Below are 25,652 nucleotides of genomic sequence, written 5' to 3'. Positions count from 1 at the left end.
ATTAAAACCAGCTGTGTGAAAAGTGATTTGGTGTGTGTGTGTGTCTGTCGGTTAGTTAGTGTCTTGATGTTTATAATATTGGCATGTGTGTGTATCTGTTTGTGTGTTTACCTCAGTGGGGTTATGAGGGGCTGTTCACGGGGTCAGCCCCCCCTGCGTTTTGATGTTGTCAGATAGTGTGGGGAGCGGTTGGTGTAGTAGTCTATGTTTTGATGTTGTCAGATAGTGTGGGGAGCGGTTGGTGCAGTAGTCTATGTTTTGATGTTGTCAGATAGTGTGGTTGGTGCATTTGGTCTGTTATAACCAAGTCAAGGATCATATCACCTCCACCTTACCCAACACCCTAGATCCACTACAATACCACCCAAACAGATTCACGGATGATGCAATCGCCATCGCACTGCACTATCCCATCTGGATAAGAGTAATACCTATGTAAGAATGCTGCTCATCAACTACAGCTCAGCATTCAACACCATAGTGCCCTCCAAGCGCATCACAAAGCTCAGGGCCTTGGGTCTGAACCCCGCTCTGTGCATCTGGGTCCTGGACTTCCCGATGGGCCAACCCCAGGTGGTGAAGGTAGGCAACAACACCTCCACTACGCAGATCCTCAACACTGGTGTCCCATAGGGGTGAATGCTCAGCCCCCTCCTGTACTCCTTGTTCACCCATGACTGCGTGACCACGCACGTCTCCAACTCAGTCACCAAGTTTGCACACAACAGTGGCAGACCTGATTACAAACAATGACGAGAGCCTACAGGGAGGAGGTGAGGGCCCTGGCTGAGTGGTGCCAGGAAAATAACCTCTCCCTCAACGTCAACAAAATGAAGGAGCTGATCATGGATGTCAGGAAACAGCAGAGGGAGCACCCCCGTATCCACATCGACGGGCCGCAGTTGAGAAGGTGAAAATCTGCAAGTTTTTCTGCATACTAACAACTGATAACTGAAATAGTCCATCCACACAGACAGTGTGGTGAAGAAGGAGCAACAGCGCCTCTTCAACCTCAGGAGGCTGAAGAAATTTGGCTTGTCACCTAAGACCCTCACAAACTTTTACAGATGTACAATTGAGAGCATCCTGTCGAGCTGTATCACTGCCTGGTACAGCAACTGCACTGTCCACAACCGAAAGGCTCTTCAGAGGGTGGTGCGGTCAGCCCAACGCATCACCTGGGCCACACTGCCTGCCCTTCAGGACAATTACAGCACCCGGTGTTACAGGAAGGCCAAGAAGATCATCAAGGACCTCAGCCACCCGAGCCACAGCCTGTTCACCCCGCTACCATCTAGAAGGAGGAGACAGTACAGGTGCATCAAAGCTGGGACCGAGAGACTGATTAACAGCTTCTATCTCCAAGCCATCAGATTGTTAAACAGTCACAAACAGTCGGCCTCCGCTCAGTACCCTGCCCTGAACTTAGTCACTGTTACTAGCCGGCTACCACCCGGTACTCAACCCTGTACCTTAGAGACTGCTGCTGTACATAGACATTGAACACTGGTCACTTTAATAATGTTTACATACTGTTTTACCCACTTTATATGTATATACTGTATTCTGGTCAACTACCGCTGTGCACACATTTTCTATTCATATACTGTCCATACCGTCTATACACACCAAAATACACATACTGTATATATTGACAATATATTCCGGACTCTGATATTGCTCATTCTAATATTTTTACATTTGTATTATTATTATTATTATTATTATTATTATTATTATTATTATTATTATTATTATTATTATTATTATTATTATTATTATTATTATTATTATTATGGGGATTTGCGTGTATTGTTTTGTTTTGTTAGGAATTACTGCACTGTTGGAGTCAGGAACATAAGCATTTTGCTGCACAAAATATGTCCACGTGACCAATAAAATGTGATGTGATCAGTAGTAAACACTAGTAGTACCGAGTCAGGATACAAAGTCTTTTAATGGTTCCAAGTGGACATTAGATTTGGCTCAAGGGGACAACAATAGAGGTCAATCTGTTATCAGAATACAGTCTATTGTATTCTGTCTCTCCAGATCGTGTTCTATGAGGACAGGAACTACCAGGGCTGAAGCTATGAGTGTGACAGCGACTGCACAGACTTCCATTCCTACCTGAGCCGCTGCAACTCCATCAGGGTGGAGAGTGGTGTCTGGGTGGCCTATGAGAGACCCAACTACACCGGCTACCAGTATGTACTGACCAGGGGAGAGTACCCCGACTACCAGTATGTACTGACCAGGGGAGAGTACCCCGACTACCAGTATGTACTGACCAGGGGAGAGTACCCCGACTACCAGTATGTACTGACCAGGGGAGAATACCCCGACTACCAGTATGTACTGACCAGGGGAGATTACCCCGACTACCAGTATGTACTGACCAGGGGAGAGTACCCCGACTACCAGTATGTACTGACCAGGGGAGATTACCCCGACTACCAGTATGTACTGACCAGGGGAGAATACCCCGACTACCAGTATGTACTGACCAGGGGAGAGTACCCCGACTACCAGTATGTACTGACCAGGGGAGAGTACCCCGACTACCAGTATGTACTGACCAGGGGAGAGTACCCCGACTACCAGTATGTACTGACCAGGGGAGAATACCCCGACTACCAGTATGTACTGACCAGGGGAGAGTACCCCGACTACCAGTATGTACTGACCAGGGGAGATTACCCCGACTACCAGTATGTACTGACCAGGGGAGAGTACCCCGACTACCAGTATGTACTGACCAGGGGAGAATACCCCGACTACCAGTATGTACTCACCAGGGGAGAGTACCCCGACTACCAGTATGTACTGACCAGGGGAGAATACCCCGACTACCAGTATGTACTGACCAGGGGAGAGTACCCCGACTACCAGTATGTACTGACCAGGCGAGAGTACCCCGACTACCAGTATGTACTGACCAGGGGAGAGTACCCCGACTACCAGTATGTACTGACCAGGGGAGAGTACCCCGACTACCAGTATGTACTGACCAGGGGAGAGTACCCCGACTACCAGTATGTACTGACCAGGGGAGAGTACCCCGACTACCAGTATGTACTGACCAGGGGAGAATACCCCGACTACCAGTATGTACTGACCAGGGGAGAATACCCCGACTACCAGTATGTACTGACCAGGGGAGAGTACCCCGACTACCAGTATGTACTGACCAGGGGAGAGTACCCCGACTACCAGTATGTACTGACCAGGGGAGAGTACCCCGACTACCAGTATGTACTGACCAGGGGAGAGTACCCCGACTACCAGTATGTACTGACCAGGGGAGAATACCCCGACTACCAGTATGTACTGACCAGGGGAGAGTACCCCGACTACCAGTATGTACTGACCAGGGGAGAGTACCCCGACTACCAGTATGTACTGACCAGGGGAGAATACCCCGACTACCAGTATGTACTGACCAGGGGAGAGTACCCCGACTACCAGTATGTACTGACCAGGGGAGAGTACCCCGACTACCAGTATGTACTGACCAGGGGAGAGTACCCCGACTACCAGTATGTACTGACCAGGCGAGAGTACCCCGACTACCAGTATGTACTGACCAGGGGAGAGTACCCCGACTACCAGTATGTACTGACCAGGGGAGAGTACCCCGACTACCAGTATGTACTGACCAGGGGAGAGTACCCCGACTACCAGTATGTACTGACCAGGGGAGAGTACCCCGACTACCAGTATGTACTGACCAGGGGAGAGTACCCCGACTACCAGTATGTACTGACCAGGGGAGAGTACCCCGACTACCAGTATGTACTGACCAGGGGAGAATACCCCGACTACCAGTATGTACTGACCAGGGGAGAGTACCCCGACTACCAGTATGTACTGACCAGGGGAGAGTACCCCGACTACCAGTATGTACTGACCAGGGGAGAGTACCCCGACTACCAGTATGTACTGACCAGGGGAGAGTACCCCGACTACCAGTATGTACTGACCAGGGGAGAGTACCCCGACTACCAGTATGTACTGACCAGGGGAGAATACCCCGACTACCAGTATGTACTGACCAGGGGAGAGTACCCCGACTACCAGTATGTACTGACCAGGGGAGAATACCCCGACTACCAGTATGTACTGACCAGGGGAGAGTACCCCGACTACCAGTATGTACTGACCAGGGGAGATTACCCCGACTACCAGTATGTACTGACCAGGGGAGAGTACCCCGACTACCAGTATGTACTGACCAGGGGAGATTACCCCGACTACCAGTATGTACTGACCAGGGGAGAGTACCCCGACTACCAGTATGTACTGACCAGGGGAGAATACCCCGACTACCAGTATGTACTGACCAGGGGAGATTACCCCGACTACCAGTATGTACTGACCAGGGGAGAGTACCCCGACTACCAGTATGTACTGACCAGGGGAGAGTACCCCGACTACCAGTATGTACTGACCAGGGGAGAATACCCCGACTACCAGTATGTACTGACCAGGGGAGAATACCCCGACTACCAGTATGTACTGACCAGGGGAGAGTACCCCGACTACCAGTATGTACTGACCAGGGGAGAGTACCCCGACTACCAGTATGTACTGACCAGGGGAGAGTACCCCGACTACCAGTATGTACTGACCAGGGGAGAGTACCCCGACTACCAGTATGTACTGACCAGGGGAGAGTACCCCGACTACCAGTATGTACTGACCAGGGGAGAATACCCCGACTACCAGTATGTACTGACCAGGGGAGAGTACCCCGACTACCAGTATGTACTGACCAGGGGAGAGTACCCCGACTACCAGTATGTACTGACCAGGGGAGAGTACCCCGACTACCAGTATGTACTGACCAGGGGAGAATACCCCGACTACCAGTATGTACTGACCAGGGGAGATTACCCCGACTACCAGGGAGAGTACCCCGACTACCAGTATGTACTGACCAGGGGAGATTACCCCGACTACCAGTATGTACTCACCAGGGGAGAATACCCCGACTACCAGTATGTACTGACCAGGCGAGAGTACCCCGACTACCAGTATGTACTGACCAGGGGAGAGTACCCCGACTACCAGTATGTACTGACCAGGGGAGAGTACCCCGACTACCAGTATGTACTGACCAGGGGAGAGTACCCCGACTACCAGTATGTACTGACCAGGGGAGAGTACCCCGACTACCAGTATGTACTGACCAGGGGAGAGTACCCCGACTACCAGTATGTACTGACCAGGGGAGAGTACCCCGACTACCAGTATGTACTGACCAGGGGAGAGTACCCCGACTACCAGCGCTGGATGGGCCTCAACGACCATGTCTGCTCCTGCAAGATGGTTCACTTTGTAAGTGGATGAGCCATTATGGTAAAGAGGTGGTGTAGTGTAGAAGAGAGAAAGGTATTTTCTGTGTCCCTCGTCGAAAGTAGTGCACTATGCCCTATGTCCCCTGGTCTAAAGTAGTGCACTATGTCCTATGGGTCCTGGTTTAAAGTAGTGCACTATGCCCTATGTCCCCTGGTCTAAAGTAGTGCACTATGTCCTATGGGTCCTGGTTTAAAGTAGTGCACTATGCCCTATGTCCCCTGGTCTAAAGTAGTGCACTATGTCCTATGGGTCCTGGTCTAAAGTAGTGCACTATGTCCTATGTCCCCTGGTCTAAAGTAGTGTCCTATGTCCTATGGGTCCTGGTCTAAAGTAGTGCACTATGTCCTATGGGTCCTGGTCTAAAGTAGTGCACTATGTCCTATGTCCTGGTCCTATGTCCTATGTCCCCTGGTCTAAAGTAGTGTCACTATGTCCTATGGGTCCTGGTCTAAAGTAGTGCACTATGTCCTATGTCCCCTGGTCTAAAATAGTGTCCTATGTCCTATGGGTCCTGGTCTAAAGTAGTGCACTATGCCCTATGTCCCCTGGTCTAAGTAGTGCACTATGCCCTATGTCCCCTGGTCTAAACTAGTGCACTATGTCCTATGGGTTCTGGTCTAAAGTAGTGCACTATGTCCTATGGGTCCTGGTCTAAAGTAGTGCACTATGTCCTATGGGTCCTGGTCTAAAGTAGTGCACTATGTCCTATGTCCCCTGGTCTAAAGTAGTGCACTATGTCCTATGGGTCCTGGTTTAAAGTAGTGCACTATGTCCTATGTCCCCTGGTCTAAAGTAGTGTCCTATGTCCTATGGGTCCTGGTCTAAAGTAGTGCACTATGTCCTATGTCCCCTGGTCTAAAGTAGTGTCCTATGTCCTATGGGTCCTGGTCTAAAGTAGTGCACTATGCCCTATGTCCCCTGGTCTAAAGTAGTGTCCTATGTCCTATGGGTCCTGGTCTAAAGTAGTGCACTATGTCCTATGGGTCCTGGTCTAAAGTAGTGCACTATGTCCTATGTCCCCTGGTCTACTGTAGTGCACTATGCCCTATGTCCCCTGGTCTAAAGTAGTGCACTATGTCCTATGGGTCCTGGTCTAAAGTAGTGCACTATGTCCTATGTCCCCTGGTCTAAAGTAGTGTCCTATGTCCTATGGGTCCTGGTCTAAAGTAGTGCACTATGTCCTATGGGTCCTGGTCTAAAGTAGTGCACTATGTCCTATGTCCCCTGGTCTAAAGTAGTGCACTATGTCCTATGGGTCCTGGTCTAAAGTAGTGCACTATGTCCTATGTCCCCTGGTCTAAAATAGTGTCCTATGTCCTATGGGTTCTGGTCTAAAGTAGTGCACTATGTCCTATGGGTTCTGGTCTAAAGTAGTGCACTATGTCCTATGGGTCCTGGTCTAAAGTAGTGCACTATGCCCTATGTCCCCTGGTCTAAACTAGTGCACTATGTCCTATGGGTTCTGGTCTAAAGTAGTGCACTATGTCCTATGGGTTCTGGTCTAAAGTAGTGCACTATGTCCTATGGGTCCTGGTCTAAAGTAGTGCACTATGTCCTATGTCCCCTGGTCTAAAGTAGTGCACTATGTCCTATGGGTCCTGGTCTAAAGTAGTGCACTATGTCCTATGTCCCCTGGTCTAAAATAGTGTCCTATGTCCTATGGGTTCTGGTCTAAAGTAGTGCACTATGTCCTATGGGTCCTGGTCTAAAGTAGTGCACTATGCCCTATGTCCCCTGGTTTAAAGTAGTGCACTATGTCCTATGTCCCCTGGTTTAAAGTAGTGCACTATGCCCTATGTCCCCTGGTCTAAACTAGTGCACTATGTCCTATGGGTCCTGGTCTAAAGTAGTGCACTAAACAGTGAATACAGTTCCATTCACACCTGAGTCAGTGTTCATCAAACTTCTAGATCTGTTTTTTGACTCTAGGGGAATTGTAGATATTATTATTTAGATATTGTTAAATATATATTGTTATATAGATATTGTTATGTAGATATTGTCCCATCTGTGTTATCTGTTTCTATGGTGTCATTTTAGGTCAATGATATTGACCATGTAGACATTACATTGATAGAGTTACATAAATACTGTGTATCTGTTCTAGAAATACACAAATATACAGTATGTACAGTTGTTTTTGTCTTAATCAGAGATAATTACAGGGAGTTATGAAATATCAATGTAATGTAGCAGGAACTTAGATTAGACTTACCCAGCATGCAGCTGGTGTAACATTCAGTATTAATGTAGCAGTAACATAGACTAGACTTACCCAGCATGCAGCTGGTGTAACATTCTATATTAATGTAGCAGTAACATAGACTAGACTTACCCAGCATGCAGCTGGTGTAACATTCTATATTAATGTAGCAGTAACATAGACTAGACTTACCCATTATGCAGCCTGTGTAACATTCTATATTAATGTAGCAGTAACATAGACTAAACTTACCCAGCATGCAGCCTGTGTAACATTCAGTATTAATGTAGCAGTAACATAGACTAGACTTACCCAGAATGCAGCCTGTGTAACATTCAGTATTAATGTAGCAGTAACATAGACTAGACTTACCCAGCATGCAGCTGGTGTAACATTCAGTATTAATGTAGCAGTAACATAGACTAGACTTACCCAGAATGCAGCCTGTGTAACATTCAGTATTAATGTAGCAGTAACATAGACTAGACTTACCCAGCATGCAGCTGGTGTAACATTCTGTATTTAAATCATGTTGATCATCTTGAATTGTAGAGATCTGAGAATGAGATCCAGAATATGTCTGACGTCTTTCTATATGTCTCTGCTTCCTTCTGTTTGACCCATCCTGCCCTCCCCTCTGATGCCCCCTCCTCCAGGCTAGCGGTGTCCCCTACAAGCTGCAGCTGTACGGGAAGGGAGACTTGGCAGGCCAGGCGTTCGAGGCCATTGAGGACTGCCCCTCCATGCTGGAGAAGTTCCACTGGCGCGAGGTGCACTCCTGCAAGGTGCTGGGAGGCTGGTGGGTCTTCTACGAGCACCCCGACTACAAGGGCCGTCAGTATCTCCTGGAGAAGGGCGAGTACCGCAAGCCCACGGACTGGGGCGCGGTGTGTCCCAACGTCCAGTCCTTCAGACGCCTCACTGAGTAACCAGGGTCTAGAGTTGTCCCCCTCTCGCCCAACCAATCCGATCCCTCCTGCCCAATGCTCGATCAAGTCATCTACTACCGTTCTTAGCACCAACCAGTGGGCACAAAGAGATGGACCTAACACTGAGCCACGGCCACCAGCTAAAATAAAACCCTGACTGGCAAGCAGCAGACGAGTTGTGTTTTTATTGTGTGTTTGGTGTAAGTCTGATAATGTCTAATACAGCCGACAACCAATGGACAAGATCCTCTCTGCAGTCACTCTGCGCCAAACCAACTCTAGAGCCTAAACTGTTAAACAAGACTTTTATATTTTTGCTGTGTTTCATTTGGTCATAGCCAGTGATAGATATGGTATAACAACAACTTGTCAGGTCATAACATTTCATATTAGGAATAAATACATTTGGTAATAATAACTTACTTCATGTTATCTTAGTATTAAATAAACAGTAACCCAGGGCAGCCATGTGCCTCATGCAGTGATATGAGGGGTGTCATGCCAGCCATGCCATGATGCCAGTCTCGTCATGCCAGTCCTGTGTTGGTGAATCCTTTCTCTCAGACAGTGGGCCTCTCCTCGTCGATGAAGCTGAGCTGAACAGGGCTAGTTGGGGTCATCTCTGCCCCTGTAGAAGACGAGTGAGGATGGGGCTGGGGGACGGTTGTCAGACCCCCGGAAGGTGTCTGAAAGTGGCGATCCGGGTGTCTCCTCTCCCCCTCTATCTCTGTATCTTCCAACAGCAGTAAGTTGGTGTTGGAAGGAGTTTTGGGAGGTGGAGGGGCGGAGCTACTGAGAGTCTCACTGGTGGGCGGAGTCAGGGCAGCCATAAGGGAGGAGAGGATGGACTGGGAAGAGCCTTGGAGGAGGAGAGGCTGGAGGAGGGGCTTGAGAAGCCGTGTCATTTCCTGGAGGTCCTGGCTGACCTGTGACACCTGCAGGGATAGGCTAGTCATCTGGGAGGGGGCAGGACATGGGCAGGGAGAGAGTAGGGCATAGGGCAGGGAGAAGGGGAGAGGGAGGAACGAATAGGGCAAAGTTAAGAATTGCCATTAAAATCCAGTCTAGGAATGGCAGTTATTCCTCAGTGGTGCTTCCGTATGTCACTCACCTCTTCTGTCAGTTTAGTAATAGTCTGTACAGTCTCTGCATCCTCCTGCATTCCTGTAGAAAGACACAGAGAGAGAGAGAGAGAGAGAGAGAGAGAGAGAGAGAGAGAGAGAGAGAGAGAGAGAGAGAGAGAGAGAGAGAGAGAGGAGAGAGAGAGAGAGAGAGGGGGAGAGAGGAGAGAGAGAGAGGGGGAGAAAGAGAGAGAAAAACACACTTAGCAGCACATTGAAATATCCCAGAACAGTTGTGTGTGTTCATCTAGATCAAATGATATCACTATGCATAGAAATGCTGTACAGTATTGTGTTTAGGAGGTTATGAATGCAGCCTACCTGGACTAGAGCTGGGTGGGATGTTCTGGGTAACACTGGGGCTGAAGTCAAACTTCTGGCCCAAACCACTACCACTGTCTGTTTCAATGCCATCCACAAACCTAGAGATACAGAAAGAGAAAGAGAGATGGGGTGAAGGAGAGAGAGAGAGAGAGAGAGAGAGAGAGAGAGAGAGAGAGAGAGAGAGAGAGAGAGAGAGAGAGAGAGAGAGAGAGAGAGAGAGAGAGAGAGAGAGAGAGAGAGAGAGAGAGAGAGAGAGAGAGAGAGAGAGAGAGAGAGAGAGAGAGAGAAACAGACATGTATATCAGTTTGTATTGTGGCCACCAGATGGCAGAATAACACCAATGAACTGTTGATCCTGATATAAACAGAGAACTGAACTCAACATAAATGAATGGATCTGCACAACGTCAGCTGTGCTTAGGTGTGAAATAGGCTCGTAGCACTACAGCCAGGTGATGAGGTAGTATACAAAGTGGCCATTGTCCCTCTGTGACCTAGCATCAATCTGAAACACTCCCCCACTCTGACTGGTAGAGACGATCTGGAATAGCCTAGAATAAGGTTGTGGAATAATCGCCTGGGCATCCTTGTTAGATAATGTCAGAAAAAGTCCTATATTTCCTTTCTTTGATCCTATAGTATGTCTTCAAAGCCCATTCAGTAGCCTGTGGTACTAGAACCGCTCCCCCCAGCAACGGAGGGTTCCTACCTGGGACTGAGGTCCAGAGGGGCACAACTGAAGCTCACCACAGGAATCTGGAGAGTGGTGGGGCGGTGCCTGCGGTGGTCTGTGGAGGGGCGGGAGGGGCTACGCAGGGGCGAGCGCAGTGGGGAGCGCAGGGGCGAGCCCAGCCCCCATCCCAGACCCAGAGGGGAACGGGGCATTTTGGGGAGGGGCGAGTGTTGAGCCTCCTCAGATCCCTCCTCATCCTCTTTGATAGAGGAAAGCTTCTTCACAATACCACCGTTAGTCACCCAGTCCATCTGTGTTTGTGAGAGAGAGAGAGAGAGAGAGAGAGAGAGAGAGAGAGAGAGAGAGAGAGAGAGAGAGAGAGAGAGAGAAAGAGAAAGAGAGAGAGAGAGAGAGAGAGAGAGAGAGAGAGAAAGAAAGAGAGAGAAGAAGGAGAGAAAAGTGGAAGGATTGAGTGTTGATGTTTAAGTTTGATCAGCAGAGGACTCATTGATATAACATAAAGACTAGCATTGACAACACTGCTGCATTCCAGGTATCATCATAAATACACTTCCATTCACAATACTAGGATATCATCATAAATACACTACCATTCACAATACTAGGATATCATCATAAATACACTTCCATTCACAATACTAGGATATCAAGATATATACACTTCCATTCACAATACTAGGATATCATCATAAATACACTACCATTCACAATACTAGGATATCAAGATATATACACTTCCATTCACAATACTAGGATATCAAGATATATACACTTCCATTCGCAATACTAGGATATCATCATAAATACACTACCATTCACAATACTAGGATATCATCATAAATACACTACCATTCACAATACTAGGATATCATCATAAATACACTTCCATTCGCAATACTAGGATATCATCATAAATACACTTCCATTCACAATACTAGGATATCAAGATATATACACTTCCATTCACAATACTAGGATATCAAGATATATACACTTCCATTCACAATACTAGGATATCAAGATATATACACTACCATTCACAATATATAAGAAGCCTAAAATCCTTCATAATAGCAATCCTGGTCGTGTAAAACAGACTGTTCTGCTTTATCTGTTTCCTTTCATTATTTATTCTGCCCCCCCCTACCTTTCTTTAATAAAAAATTAATCCTGCATGGGAGGGAGACAAGATCCTGTTGATGTACTGTAATTAGCTTATTAATTGTTCATCGGGTAACTGTGAACGCATCTCTCTCCCTCTCCCTCCAACCCCTTCTCTCCCATTTCCCTTCATCTGAACCTCTCTCTCTCTCCCCTTGTTCACCCCCCCCTCCTCCAGCTCTTGTTTACTTTCCTCTCCTCCTCTTGCCTCTATACCAGTGTAACGTGCCCCTATTAGAGACCTATATTTAGATCAGAGGGTCTCTCCTCTCCCCCTCTTGCCTCTATACCAGCCCAACGTGCCCATAGCAGAGACCTATATTTAGATCAGAGGGTCTCTCCTCTCCCCCTCTTGCCTCTATACCAGCCCATCGTCCCAATAGCAGAGACCTATATTTAGATCAGAGGGTCTCTCCTCTCCCCCTCTTGCCTCTATACCAGCCCAACGTGCCCCTATTAGAGACCTATATTTAGATCAGAGGGTCTCTCCTCTCCTCCTCTTGCCTCTATACCAGCCCATCGTCCCAATAGCAGAGACCTATATTTAGATCAGAGGGTCTCTCCTCTCCTCCTCTTGGCTCTATACCAGCCCAACGTGCCCATAGCGAGACCTATATTTAGATCAGAGGGTCTCTCCTCTCCTCCTCTTGCCTCTATACCAGCCCATCGTCCCAATAGCAGGGACCTATATTTAGATCAGAGGGTCTCTCCTCTCCTCCTCTTGCCTCTATACCAGCCCAACGTGCCCATAGCGAGACCTATATTTAGATCAGAGGGTCTCTCCTCTCCTCCTCTTGCCTCTATACCAGCCCATCGTCCCAATAGCAGGGACCTATATTTAGATCAGAGGGTCTCTCCTCTCCTCCTCTTGCCTCTATACCAGCCCAACGTGCCCATAGCGAGACCTATATTTAGATCAGAGGGTCTCTCCTCTCCTCCTCTTGCCTCTATACCAGCCCAACGTGCCCATAGCAGAGACCTATATTTAGATCAGAGGGTCTCTCCTCTCCTCCTCTTGCCTCTATACCAGCCCAACGTCCCCATTGCAGAGACCTTATTTAGATCAGAGGGTCTCTCCTCTCCTCCTCTTGCCTCTATACCATCCCAACGTCCCAATAGCAGGGACCTATATTTAGATCAGAGGGTCTCTCCTCTCCTCCTCTTGCCTCTATACCAGCCCAACGTCCCCATTGCAGAGACCTATATTTAGATCAGAGGGTCTATATTTAGCAGTGGGATGCCTGGGGAGAACAGCACTGAGGAGGGAATGTTCTGTCCTGACTGTTCTCTGACTCAGAGAGTGTGTGTGTGTGTGTGTGTGTGTGTGTGTGTGTGTGTGTGTGTGTGTGTGTGTGTGTGTGTGTGTGCACGTGCCACCATTCATGTGCAGCATGCCACAGAAAGGGAAAGCGTACTCTCAGACTGCAACACAAAAAGAACACAGTGTGTGACCCTCAGGTGTCTGTGTGTTTGCATGTGTGTGTGTCTTTGCATGTGTGTGCGGGTGTGTATGTGTCTTTGCATGTGTGTGTGTGTGTGTGTGTGTGTGTGTGTGTATGAGATATCCATACAGATCCAGAGAATTCCAGCTGGGCTCCAGCTCTGACGTCATCAGGAGATCTCCCCTCTACACCCTCACTACTGATCTACTACAAACCTGACGTCATCAGGAGATCTCCCCTCTACATCCTTCACTACTGATCTACTACAAACCTGACGTCATCAGGAGATCTCCCCTCTACACCCTTCACTACTGATCTACTGCAGCCCTGAAGTTATCAGGAGATCTCCCCTCTACATCCTTCACTACTGATCTACGGCAGCTCTGAAGTCATCAGGAGATCTCCCCTCTACATCCTTCACTACTGATCTACTGCAGCCCTGACGTCATCAGGAGATCTCCCCTCTACATCCTTCACTACTGATCTACTGCAGCCATCAGGAGATCTCCCCCCTACATCCTTCACTACTGATCTACTACAGCCCTGACGTCATCAGGAGATCTCCCCTCTACATCCTTCACTACTGATCTACGGCAGCTCTGAAGTCATCAGGAGATCTCCCCTCTACATCCTTCACTACTGATCTACTACAGCCCTGACGTCATCAGGAGATCTCCCCTCTACATCCTTCACTACTGATCTACTGCAGCTCTGAAGTCATCAGGAGATCTCCCCTCTACATCTTTCACTACTGATCTACTACAGCTCTGAAGTCATCAGGAGATCTCCCCTCTACATCCTTCACTACTGATCTACTACAGCCCTGACGTCATCAGGAGATCTCCCCTCTACATCCTTCACTACTGATCTACTGCAGCTCTGAAGTCATCAGGAGATCTCCCCTCTACATCTTTCACTACTGATCTACTACAGCCCTGACGTCATCAGGAGATCTCCCCTCTACATCCTTCACTACTGATCTACTACAGCCATCAGGAGATCTCCCCTCTACATCCTTTACTACTGATCTACTGCAGCCCTGAAGTTCAGGAGATCTCCCCTCTACATCCTTCACTACTGATCTACTACAGCCCTGACGTCATCAGGAGATCTCAACTCTACATCCTTCACTACTGATCTACGGCAGCCCTGACGTCATCAGGAGATCTCCCCTCTACATCCTTCACTACTGATCTACTGCAGCCATCAGGAGATCTCCCCCCTACATCCTTCACTACTGATCTACTACAGCCCTGACGTCATCAGGAGATCTCCCCCTACATCCTTCACTACTGATCTACTACAGCCCTGACGTCATCAGGAGATCTCCCATCTACATCCTTCACTACTGATCTACTACAGCCCTGAAGTTCAGGAGATCTCAACTCTACATCCTTCACTACTGATCTACTGCAGCCCTGACGTCATCAGGAGATATCCCCTCTACATCCTTCACTACTGATCTACTACAGCCCTGACGTCATCAGGAGATCTCCCCTCTACATCCTTCACTACTGATCTACTACAGCCCTGAAGTTCAGGAGATCTCCCCCCAACATCCTTCACTACTGATCTACTGCAGCCCTGAAGTCATCATGAGATCTCCCCCCACATCCTTCACTACTGATCTACTGCAGCCCTGACGTCATCAGGAGATCTCCCCTCTACATCCTTCACTACTGATCTACTGCAGCCATCAGGAGATCTCCCCCTTACATCCTTCACTACTGATCTACTGCAGCCATCAGGAGATCTCCCCTCTACATCCTTCACTACTGATCTACTACAGCCATCAGGAGATCTCCCCTCTACATCATTATCTACTGATCTACTACAGCCCTGAAGTCATCAGGAGATCTCCCCTCTACATCCTTCACTACTGATCTACTACAGCCCTGACGTCATCAGGAGATCTCCCCTCTACATCCTTCACTACTGATCTACTGCAGCCATCAGGAGATCTCCCCCTTACATCATTCACTACTGATCTACTGCAGCCATCAGGAGATCTCCCCTCTACATCCTTCACTACTGATCTACTACAGCCATCAGGAGATCTCCCCCTTACATCCTTCACTACTGATCTACTACAGCCCTGAAGTTCAGGAGATCTCAACTCTACATCCTTCACTACTGATCTACTGCAGCCCTGAAGTCATCAGGAGATCTCCCCTCTACATCCTTCACTACTGATCTACTACAGCCCTGACGTCATCAGGAGATCTCCCCTCTACATCCTTCACTACTGATCTACTGCAGCCATCAGGAGATCTCCCCTCTACATCCTTCACTACTGATCTACTACAGCCATCAGGAGATCTCCCCTCTACATCCTTCACTACTGATCTACTGCAGCCCTGAAGTCATCAGGAGATCTCCCCTCTACATCCTTCACTACTGATCTACTACAGCCCTGACGTCATCAGGAGATCTCCCCTCTACATCCTTCACTACTGATCTACTGCAGCCATCAGGAGATCTCCCCCTTACATCCTTCACTACTGATCTACTGCAGCCATCAGGAGATCTCCCCTCTACATCCTTCACTACTGATCTACTACAGCCATCAGGAGATCTCCCCTCTACATCCTTCACTACTGATCTACTACAGCCCTGAAGTTCAGGAGATCTCAACTCTACATCCTTCACTACTGATCTACTGCAGCCCTGAAGTCATCAGGAGATCTCCCCTCTACATCCTTCACTACTGATCTACTACAGCCCTGACGTCATCAGGAGATCTCCCCTCTACATCCTTCACTACTGATCTACTGCAGCCATCAGGAGATCTCCCCCTTACATCCTTCACTACTGATCTACTACAGCCCTGAAGTTCAGGAGATCTCAACTCTACATCCTTCACTACTGATCTACTGCAGCCCTGAAGTCATCAGGAGATCTCCCCTCTACATCCTTCACTACTGATCTACTACAGCCCTGACGTCATCAGGAGATCTCCCCTCTACATCCTTCACTACTGATCTACCCATCTGTTTGTTGTGGATCTATATTAATCCGGGGGCTTTGTGCTGTAGGCAGAGGGGGACACAGGCCTTCAGGGACAACCACCTCCTCTCTCGCATGCTATTTTTAGATGCACACTCTGAGAAACTGCTGCTATTTCTAATCCAGACAGAGAGAGAGAGAGAGAGAGAGAGAGAGAGAGAGAGAGAGAGAGAGAGAGTCCCAGTGAATGCGTTCTGTTCTGTGTGTCTACTAATCACCTCAGCCGTATGCCCCTCTCTCAGATTGTAAGTCAGATCATGTTGTATCTCAGTGATGAACTTCTGGGCGTACTCTGGGTAAAGCCAGAGCACCTCTCTGAGCCCCTTCAGACTGATGTACTGCAGGTCACAGTAGGTCAGGGCCTTCACATTGGCATTGGTCTTGATCACCTGCTCCTTGGTCAGGAAGTCAGAGCCGATCAGGTCCCCACGACCTGGGGATACATAGGAAACACAACCAGGGAGTCAGAGCCAATCAGGTCTCCACAGCCTGGGGATACATAGGAAACACACACAGGAAGTCAGAGCCAATCAGGTCTCCACAACCTGGGGATACATAGGAAACACACACAGGAAGTCAGAGCCAACCAGGTCTCCACAACCTGGGGATACATAGGAAACACACACAGGGAGTCAGAGCCGATCAGGTCTCCACAACCTGGGGATACATAGGAAACACAACCAGGAAGTCAGAGCCAATCAGGTCTCCACAACCTGGGGATACATAGGAAACACACACAGGAAGTCAGAGCCAATCAGGTCTCCACAACCTGGGGATACATAGGAAACACACACAGGGAGTCAGAGCCGATCAGGTCACCATGAAGTGATGCAACACACAGACATAAAGACACCCACCCCACACAGATACATGCTAATTTTAGCTCCTTATGTAACGTGTGTACTTGTCTCAACCAAGCATGTGTTGTGTACTGGCCTCCCCAAGGTAAACACGTTCCTGTACTGAACTCTCCATATTAATAACCAACACATCATCTATAATACAGGCCTCCTTCATAATGAATCACAGAGAGACATGTTCCTGTGAAGACAGTGAAGTCTACACACACACACACACACACACACAATGATAGCTAAATGGTAAAGACTGGCAGTGAAGGCTGCACAGATGTTTTAGAAGGTTTATAGTCCTACCACCACCTCCAACACCATGACAAAGTAGACATACACAGACGCACCCCCCCCCCCCCCCCCCCCCCCACACACACACACACACACACACTGCCAGTCCCCTACCCAGTATAGCCAGCACCGTGTTGTCCTTCAGCACCTCCATGGACCCAGAGCATACAAAGTAGATGGCCTGCAGGGCGTCTCCCTGGCGGATGAGATACTCCCCCGGGGCGCAGAACGATGTCTTGATGATGAGGGACAGGGAGCGCAGACACCCCCTACTGGCCGACTCAAACAGAGACAGCTGCAGGAGATCCTTGTTCAGCTGCATGGCGATGTCTGCCCTCAGCTCATCTGGGAAGTCTTTCAACAGCTACGGTAGAGGAGAGGAGAGGAGAGGAGAGGAGAGGAGAGGAGAGGAGAGGAGAGGAGAGGAGAGGAGAGGAAAGAGGGGAGGAAAGGAGAGACAGTTAGAGAAAAGAGGGGAGGAGAGAGAGTGTAGAGGAGCGAGAGGAGAGGAGAGAGTGGAGGAGAGAAGAAAAGAGGAGAGAAGAGGAGAGGAGAGGAGAGAAAAGGGGAGGAGACGAGAGGAGAGGAGAGGAGAGGAGAGGAGAGAAGAGGAGAGGAGAGAAGAGGAAAGAAGAGGAGAGGAAAGGAGAGATGAATAAAGAACACATTCCACATCTGTCTACTATTCTATCCATCAAAGTTTAACAAATGTAAACTTTTTCACTTCCTCATTCAATGTATTAACCTCATAAGAGTAACCATTGGCTACATCTACTTTAATAAGTAAGTTAGCATTGTGTGAGCCAGAACGGCCTATCGGAAATCTATTTTGGATACAAACTCTGTATGGCCGTAACCTAAAATGACAGAGACAGATTGTAACCTTTGACCTGTTCACAGCCTGAGGTCAGATCATAAAACCTGGTAGCTCACCTCGCTGACGTCGATGCCGTTGTTGACGGACCAGGTGGTCTGGAAGCACTCCATCATGCGTTGCTCCAGGGCCTTGGGCAGCCCGTGGACCCGGATAAAGTCCTTCAGGTCCTTGGTACGTGTGTGGTAGAGGGAGCGCCGAGAGTACATCCTCTGGATGATGGCTGTCACGTTACCGAATACCACAGCATGCATCAGGGCTGGGGGAGAGGTGGAAGGGTGGAGAAGGAGAGAGCGAGGGGTGGAGAGGGAGGGGGAGAGAGCGAGGGGGAGAGGTGGAGAAGGAGCGGGAGAGGGAGGGGTGGAGGGGTGGAGAAGGAGAGGAGAAGGAGAGGTGGAGGGGTGGAGAGGGAGGGGTGGAGAGGGAGGGGTGGAGGGGTGGAGAGGGAGGGGTGGAGAAGGAGGGGTGGAGAAGGAGCAGGAGAGGGAGGGGTGGAGAGGTGGAGGGGTGGAGAGGGAGGGGGAGAGGGAGGGGTGGAGAGGTGGAGGGGTGGAGAAGGAGGGGGAGAGGGAGGGGGAGAGGTGGAAGGGTGGAGAAGGAGAGGTGGAGGGGTGGAGAGGGAGGGGGAGATGTGGAAGGGTGGAGAAGGAGAGGTGGAGGGGTGGAGAGGGAGAGGGGTGGAGGGGTTGAGAGGGAGAGGGGTGGAGGGGTTGAGAGGGAGAGGGGTAGAGGGTTGGAGAGAGAAGAGGTATAGGGGTGGAGGGGTTGAAAGGGAGAGGGAGAGGGGTGGAGAGGGAGAGGGAGAGGTGGAAGAGTGGTTGATTGTCTTCACTGGTTCAGCACAGTGCTAATTTGATGGAATTGTTGTTGATCAATTACTGGACAATTGATATTGGTGAACAGTTAGTGGATTCATTCATACAGCCATCCACCCTCCTACCCTCCCTCTATCCATCCACCCTCCTACCCTCCCTCCATCCATCCACCCTCCTGCCCTCCCTCTATCCATTCCTCAATCCCACCCTCCATCCCTCCTTCATCCCACCCACCCTCCCTCCCTCCCTCCTTTATCTTACCCTCCCTCCATCCATCCACCCTCCCTCCTTCATCCCACCCTCCATCCATCCTCCCTCCCTTCCTCCCGCCGTCCATCCCACCCTCCCTCCCTCCCTCCCTCCCTCCCTCCCTCCCTCCCTCCTTCATCCCACCCTCCCTCCCTCCCTTCCTCCATCCATCCATCCCTCCATCCATCCATCCATTCCCCTCCATCCCACCCTCCATCCATCCATCCATCCATCCCACCCTCCCTCCCTCCCTCCCTCCCTACCTCCCTCCCTCCCTCCCTCCATCCATCCATTCCCCTCCATCCATCCATTCTTGTTTTCTACAGTAATCTCTAAGGATGTGGTCTGAGTTGCAACCCTTTCCAGGGCTCAGACTGGCACAATCTTGGCATCAAAGTGCTTCCTAACTGGCATCCTGCTCTGCCCAGCTGCCTCCGTTGCCATAGCGACATGTCACGGTGTGTCCCTGACACTAGACTGTTTTGGGAGGCAGTCCTCAGTTAATCAAAGAGCAAGCCGAGCACGAGAGGCTTCTAACTCTCAACATATTTATTTTGCTGTCAGACCTCTTCCAATCTGTCGTCTGTGTGTGGACCACTGGCCTCCTACTAGCTACAGACCTGAAGTCAACATCACATCAACATCACATCAACATCAGTGTGTCTGACCTAACAGTGAGTCAGTGTGTCTCACCTCCTAACAGTGAGTCAGTGTCTCACCTCCTAACACTGAGTCAGTGTGTCAGACCTCTTCCAATCTGTCGTCTGTGTGTGGACCACTGGCCTCCTACTAGCTACAGACCTGAAGTCAACATCACATCAACATCAGTGTGTCTGACCTAACAGTGAGTCAGTGTGTCTCACCTCCTAACAGTGAGTCAGTGTCTCACCTCCTAACACTGAGTCAGTGTGTCAGACCTCTTCCAATCTGTCGTCTGTGTGTGGACCACTGGCCTCCTACTAGCTACAGACCTGAAGTCAACATCACATCAACATCAGTGTGTCTGACCTAACAGTGAGTCAGTGTGTCTCACCTCCTAACAGTGAGTCAGTGTCTCACCTCCTAACAGAGAGTCAGTGTGTCAGACCTCTTCCAATCTGTCGTCTGTGTGTGGACCACTGGCCTCCTACTAGCTACAGACCTGAAGTCAACATCACATCAACATCAGTGTGTCTGATCTCCTAACACTGAGTCAGTGTGTCTCACCTCCTAACAGTGAGTCAGTGTCTCACCTCCTAACACTGAGTCAGTGTGTCTGACCTCCTAACAGTGAGTCAGTGTCTCACCTCCTAACACTGAGTCAGTGTGTCTGACCTCCTAACACTGAGTCAGTGTGTCTGACCTCCTAACACTGAGTCAGTGTGTCTGACCTCCTAACACTGAGTCAGTGTGTCAGACCTCTTCCAATCTGTCGTCTGTGTGTGGACCACTGGCCTCCTACTAGCTACAGACCTGAAGTCAACATCACATCAACATCAGTGTGTCTGACCTAACAGTGAGTCAGTGTCTCACCTCCTAACACTGAGTCAGTGTGTCTCACCTCCTAACACTGAGTCAGTGTGTCTGACCTCCTAACACTGAGTAAGTGTCTCACCTCCTAACAGTGAGTCAGTGTGTCTGACCTCCTAACACTGAGTCAGTGTGTCTGACCTCCTAACACTGAGTCAGTGTGTCTGACCTCCTAACACTGAGTCAGTGTGTCTGACCTAACACTGAGTCAGTGTGTCTGACCTCCTAACACTGAGTAAGTGTCTGACCTCCTAACACTGAGTCAGTGTGTCTCACCTCCTAACACTGAGTCAGTGTGTCTCACCTCCTAACACTGAGTCAGTGTGTCTGACCTCCTAACACTGAGTCAGTGTGTCTGACCTAATACTGAGTCAGTGTGTCTGACCTCCTAACACTGAGTCAGCGTGTCTCACCTCCTAACAGTGAGTCAGCGTGTCTCATCTCCTAACACCGAGTCAGCGTGTCTCACCTCCTAACTGTGAGTCAGTGTGTCTCACCTTCTAACAATGAGTCAGTGTGTCTCACCTCCTAATACTGAGTCGGCGTGGCTCACCTCCTAACACTGAGTCAGCGTGTCTCACCACTTAACAGTGAGTCAGCGTGTCTCACCTCCTAACAGTGAGTCAGCGTGTCTCACCTCCTAACAGTGAGTCAGCGTGTCTCACCTCCTAACAGTGAGTCAGCGTGTCTCACCTCCTATGAGCATGGTGCAGATGGAGAAGATCTTCTCTGAGTCGGTGTTGGCTGAGACGTTTCCGAAGCCCACGCTGGTCAGACTGCTCAGAGCGAAGTACAGAGACGTCACGTAGGAGCTCCTCACTGACGGCCCGCCTCCTAGCGCCGCCCCCGAGACCCCTGAGCCATTCACCTGGCTCCGCCCCGCCTCGCTGACGTTCCATTGGCCGGAGCTGAAGGAGGAGGAGAAATCCTGTCCAATCGGCTCTGACCCTGATGTGTTCCAGTGATTGTAATTGGCTGCCAACCCATTCGTTCTAGAAGTGTGCAGCGAATCAGTGACTCCGAGGAACGAGGTTAAAGGTGACAGGAAGTAAGGGGTGTCGAGACGTTTTGCCAGTTCATGAAGCCAGCCTGGGGAGATTAGAGAACAGTGTTAATATTTATATAACTTAGTAGAAATGTCACAGTAATGCAAATTCTCCTGCAGTTACTTAAAGACTTTTAAGTAGATTGCTGCATTAACATGTAAACCAGACACCACGGACCCAAAGGACACAGTGATTATTTGTGTGTGTGTGTGTGTGTGTGAGTATGTGTGTGTGTGTGTGTGTGTTTGTATGTGTGTGTGTGTGTGTGTGTTTGTATGTGTGTGTGTGTGTGTGTGTGTGTGTGTGTGTGTGTGTGTGTGTGTGTGTGTGTGTGTGTGTGTGTGTGTGCGCATCCGTGCCTTGAGTGCAGTGGTCAGTTGATACTGACTTCTTATTCAGTGTTAATTTATCCTGTACATGCAGAGCCAGACAGCACTGTCTCTCTAGTCCCTGGCGTTGTATATGGTGCTGCAGTATGTTCTGTATGCAGACCCTGTCCATGGTACTGAAGTATGTTCTGTATGCAGACCCTGTCCATGGTACTGAAGTATGTTCTGTATGCAGACCCAGTCCATGGTGTTGAAGTATGTTCTGAATGCAGACCCTGTCCATGGTGTTGAAGTATGTTCTGTATGACACTTGAATCTCACAGAGCTTTGATTATCATGTAGAGACAGAGAGAGAGAGACAGAGAGAGAGAGAGAGAGAGAGAGACAGAGAGAGGGAGAGAGAGAGAGACAGAGAGACAGAGAGAGAGAGAGAGAGACAGAGAGAGAGAGAGAGAGAGAGAGAGAGAGAGAGAGACAGAGAGAGGGAGAGAGAGAGAGACAGAGAGACAGAGAGAGAGAGAGAGAGACAGAGAGAGAGAGAGAGAGAGAGAACATGGTCTGCTGTCTCTCCCAGCCCTTCATCTTCTCTCTCATGTAATCTACCTTCCAATAAACCCCTCAGACACCCTGTCTGCATCCCAATTCTCTAGCCCTTTGACTAGTGTGCACTGTTCCTTGGTTTCAAATACTATTTGAAATCATTTAAAATACTTTGGCTGAGCTTGCCAGGTGCAACAGAACCAATAGAATAGTCACAAAAGTGCAAACTCCATTCATCTGACACTCCAGCCAGGCTAAAGCAAATGCTCAAAGTAAATGAACGATATCAAATACTATTTGAGCCCACGTCTGAAATCCTGGTGTCTGAGAGTCTGAGGTGATATTAAGGTACATGTAGCCTCGGGGTGATTGAGGAGAGTATTGCAGACACACACACACACACAGGGAATACAGAGGTTGGCTAATAACTGACAGGCAGGGGACCAGCTAACTGACAGACAGAGGACCAGCTAACTGACAGACAGAGAACCAGCTAACTGACAGACAGAGGACCAGCTAACTGAGAGACAGAGGACCAGTTTACTGACAGACAGAGGACCAGCTAACTGAGAGACAACTGACACACAGAGGACCAGCTAACTGACACACAGAGGACCAGCTAACTGACACACAGAGAACCAGCTAACTGAGAGACAACTGACACACAGAGGACCAGCTAACTGACAGACAGAGGACCAGCTAACTGAGAGACAGAGGACCAGCCAACTATGGAAGAGCACAAACTGATCATTGTTTGTTACAAGGTCATGTTGCTGGCTACGTGATGCTAATATATAACTGTAGAAAATAGAAAAGCGCTATCCAAAGTCTTGTGGTTGGATATTGTCATTCTGGAATCAGGGCTGGACAAACAGCTCAACACTGCTGGAGTTACCATCAAGGAGTAACTGTGTCTTTCCATGTGTGGAGTTACCATGAAGGAGTCACTGTGTCTTTACATGTGAGGAGTTACCATCAAGGAGTCACTGTGTCTTTACATGTGAGGAGTTACCATCAAAGAGTCACTGTGTCTTTACATGTGTGGAGTTACCATCAAGGAGTCACTGTGTCTTTACATGTGAGAAGTTACCATCAAGGAGTCACTGTGTCTTTACATGTGAGAAGTTACCATCAAGGAGTCACTGTGTCTTTACATGTGTGGAGTTACCATCAAGGAGTCACTGTGTCTTTACATGTGAGGAGTTACCATCAAGGAGTCACTGTGTCTTTACATGTGTGGAGTTACCATCAAAGAGTCACTGTGTCTTTACATGTGTGGAGTTACCATCAAGGAGTCACTGTGTCTTTACATGTGTGGAGTTACCATCAAAGAGTCACTGTGTCTTTACATGTGTGGAGTTACCATCAAGGAGTCACTGTGTCTTTACATGTGAGAAGTTACCATCAAGGAGTCACTGTGTCTTTACATGTGTGGAGTTACCATCAAGGAGTCACTGTGTCTTTACATGTGTGGAGTTACCATCAAGGAGTCACTGTGTCTTTACATGTGTGGAGTTACCATCAAGGAGTCACTGTGTCTTTACATGTGAGGAGTTACCATCAAGGAGTCACTGTGTCTTTACATGTGTGGAGTTACCATCAAGGAGTCACTGTGTCTTTACATGTGTGGAGTTACCATCAAGGAGTCACTGTGTCTTTACATGTGAGGAGTTACCATCAAAGAGTCACTGTGTCTTTACATGTGAGGAGTTACCATCAAGGAGTCACTGTGTCTTTACATGTGTGGAGTTACCATCAAAGAGTAACTGTGTCTTTACATGTGTGGAGTTACCATCAAGGAGTCACTGTGTCTTTACATGTGAGGAGTTACCATCAAGGAGTCACTGTGTCTTTACATGTGTGGAGTTACCATCAAAGAGTCACTGTGTCTTTACATGTGTGGAGTTACCATCAAGGAGTCACTGTGTCTTTACATGTGTGGAGTTACCATCAAAGAGTCACTGTGTCTTTACATGTGTGGAGTTACCATCAAGGAGTCACTGTGTCTTTACATGTGTGGAGTTACCATCAAGGAGTCACTGTGTCTTTACATGTGTGGAGTTACCATCAAAGAGTCACTGTGTCTTTACATGTGTGGGAAGTTGCTAACTATCCAATGTCCCAATAGCTCTTCATTATCATTGAACTAATAACTCAATAAAATACCATTTAATTTAGTGTGTGTGTGTGTGTGTGTTTATTTTGTTGCCAGGTTTACTCACCATTATCCCAGGAGCTCAGGCTGTTGCTCTCGATCTCCTTGCGTCCGATGAAGTACCAGACGCAGGCCATCCAGTGGGCCAGCAGGGCGAAAGTAGACATGAGCAGGGTGAGAACCACGGCGCTGTACTCAGAGTAACGCTCCAGCTTCTGGAGCAGCCTCAGGAGACGCAGTAACCGCACTGTCTTCAGCAGGTGGACCCCAAAGTACTGCACAGGGGAAGAGGAGGGGAGGGAGGGGACATGAAAGCAGAGGTCAATAGTCATTGGTATTGACAGAGTGCGTGTGTGTGATGTGTGTGTGTGTCGATAGGTGTGTGTGTGTGTGTTCTTGAAAGTTGGAAAGTTTGACAGTTGAGTGATGCCTTTGAGGTGTTGTTGTGAGAAATGTTCTTGGTTCGGGGATCGATGACACAGCAGGAGGCTGGTATTGATACATCACGGGACACCATTAACGCCTGGGGAGACTCGGTGTGACTGACGACTCAATACGTCTCACACAAACATGACCTATCCTCACACACAGACAGACACGCCCCAGTCCCTGGCTGGCTGCACCCCCATGTCTCTATGAAGCCCTTTGGCCAAAGAACAAAGTGATCAGTCACCATTCTGCGTGTGTGTTTCTATGTACAGAACCAGTCAAATGTTTGGACACACCCACTCATTCAAGTGTTTTTCTTTATT

General features: G+C 48.9%; 1 protein-coding gene and 1 pseudogene across 1 annotated transcript in view; one reads left to right on the top strand and one right to left on the bottom strand.

The window, feature by feature from the left end:
- Positions 1-749: 749 nt before the first annotated feature.
- Positions 750-8,493, top strand: LOC139402698 (gamma-crystallin S-like; annotated as a pseudogene).
- A 230-nt stretch (positions 8,494-8,723) lies between these two features.
- LOC139402699 (voltage-gated delayed rectifier potassium channel KCNH8-like) overlaps positions 8,724-25,652 on the bottom strand; it is a 31,818-nt gene continuing 14,889 nt past the window's right edge. The window contains exons 7-15 of the mRNA XM_071146598.1: positions 24,968-25,175; positions 21,524-21,919; positions 18,317-18,516; positions 17,498-17,747; positions 16,460-16,674; positions 10,648-10,922; positions 9,936-10,036; positions 9,605-9,657; positions 8,724-9,449 (exon numbers count right to left, since the gene is read on the bottom strand). Coding sequence (XP_071002699.1) covers positions 9,054-9,449; positions 9,605-9,657; positions 9,936-10,036; positions 10,648-10,922; positions 16,460-16,674; positions 17,498-17,747; positions 18,317-18,516; positions 21,524-21,919; positions 24,968-25,175 — 2,094 coding nt within the window. The 3' untranslated portion in view covers positions 8,724-9,053. The remainder of the gene's footprint in view (positions 9,450-9,604; positions 9,658-9,935; positions 10,037-10,647; positions 10,923-16,459; positions 16,675-17,497; positions 17,748-18,316; positions 18,517-21,523; positions 21,920-24,967; positions 25,176-25,652) is intronic.

Source organism: Oncorhynchus clarkii, unplaced genomic scaffold, assembly GCF_045791955.1.
Source record: "Oncorhynchus clarkii lewisi isolate Uvic-CL-2024 unplaced genomic scaffold, UVic_Ocla_1.0 unplaced_contig_811_pilon_pilon, whole genome shotgun sequence".
Classification (NCBI taxonomy): domain Eukaryota; kingdom Metazoa; phylum Chordata; class Actinopteri; order Salmoniformes; family Salmonidae; genus Oncorhynchus; species Oncorhynchus clarkii.
Note: the sequence above shows the minus strand (reverse complement) of the source record. Positions and strands in the feature narration are given on the sequence as shown.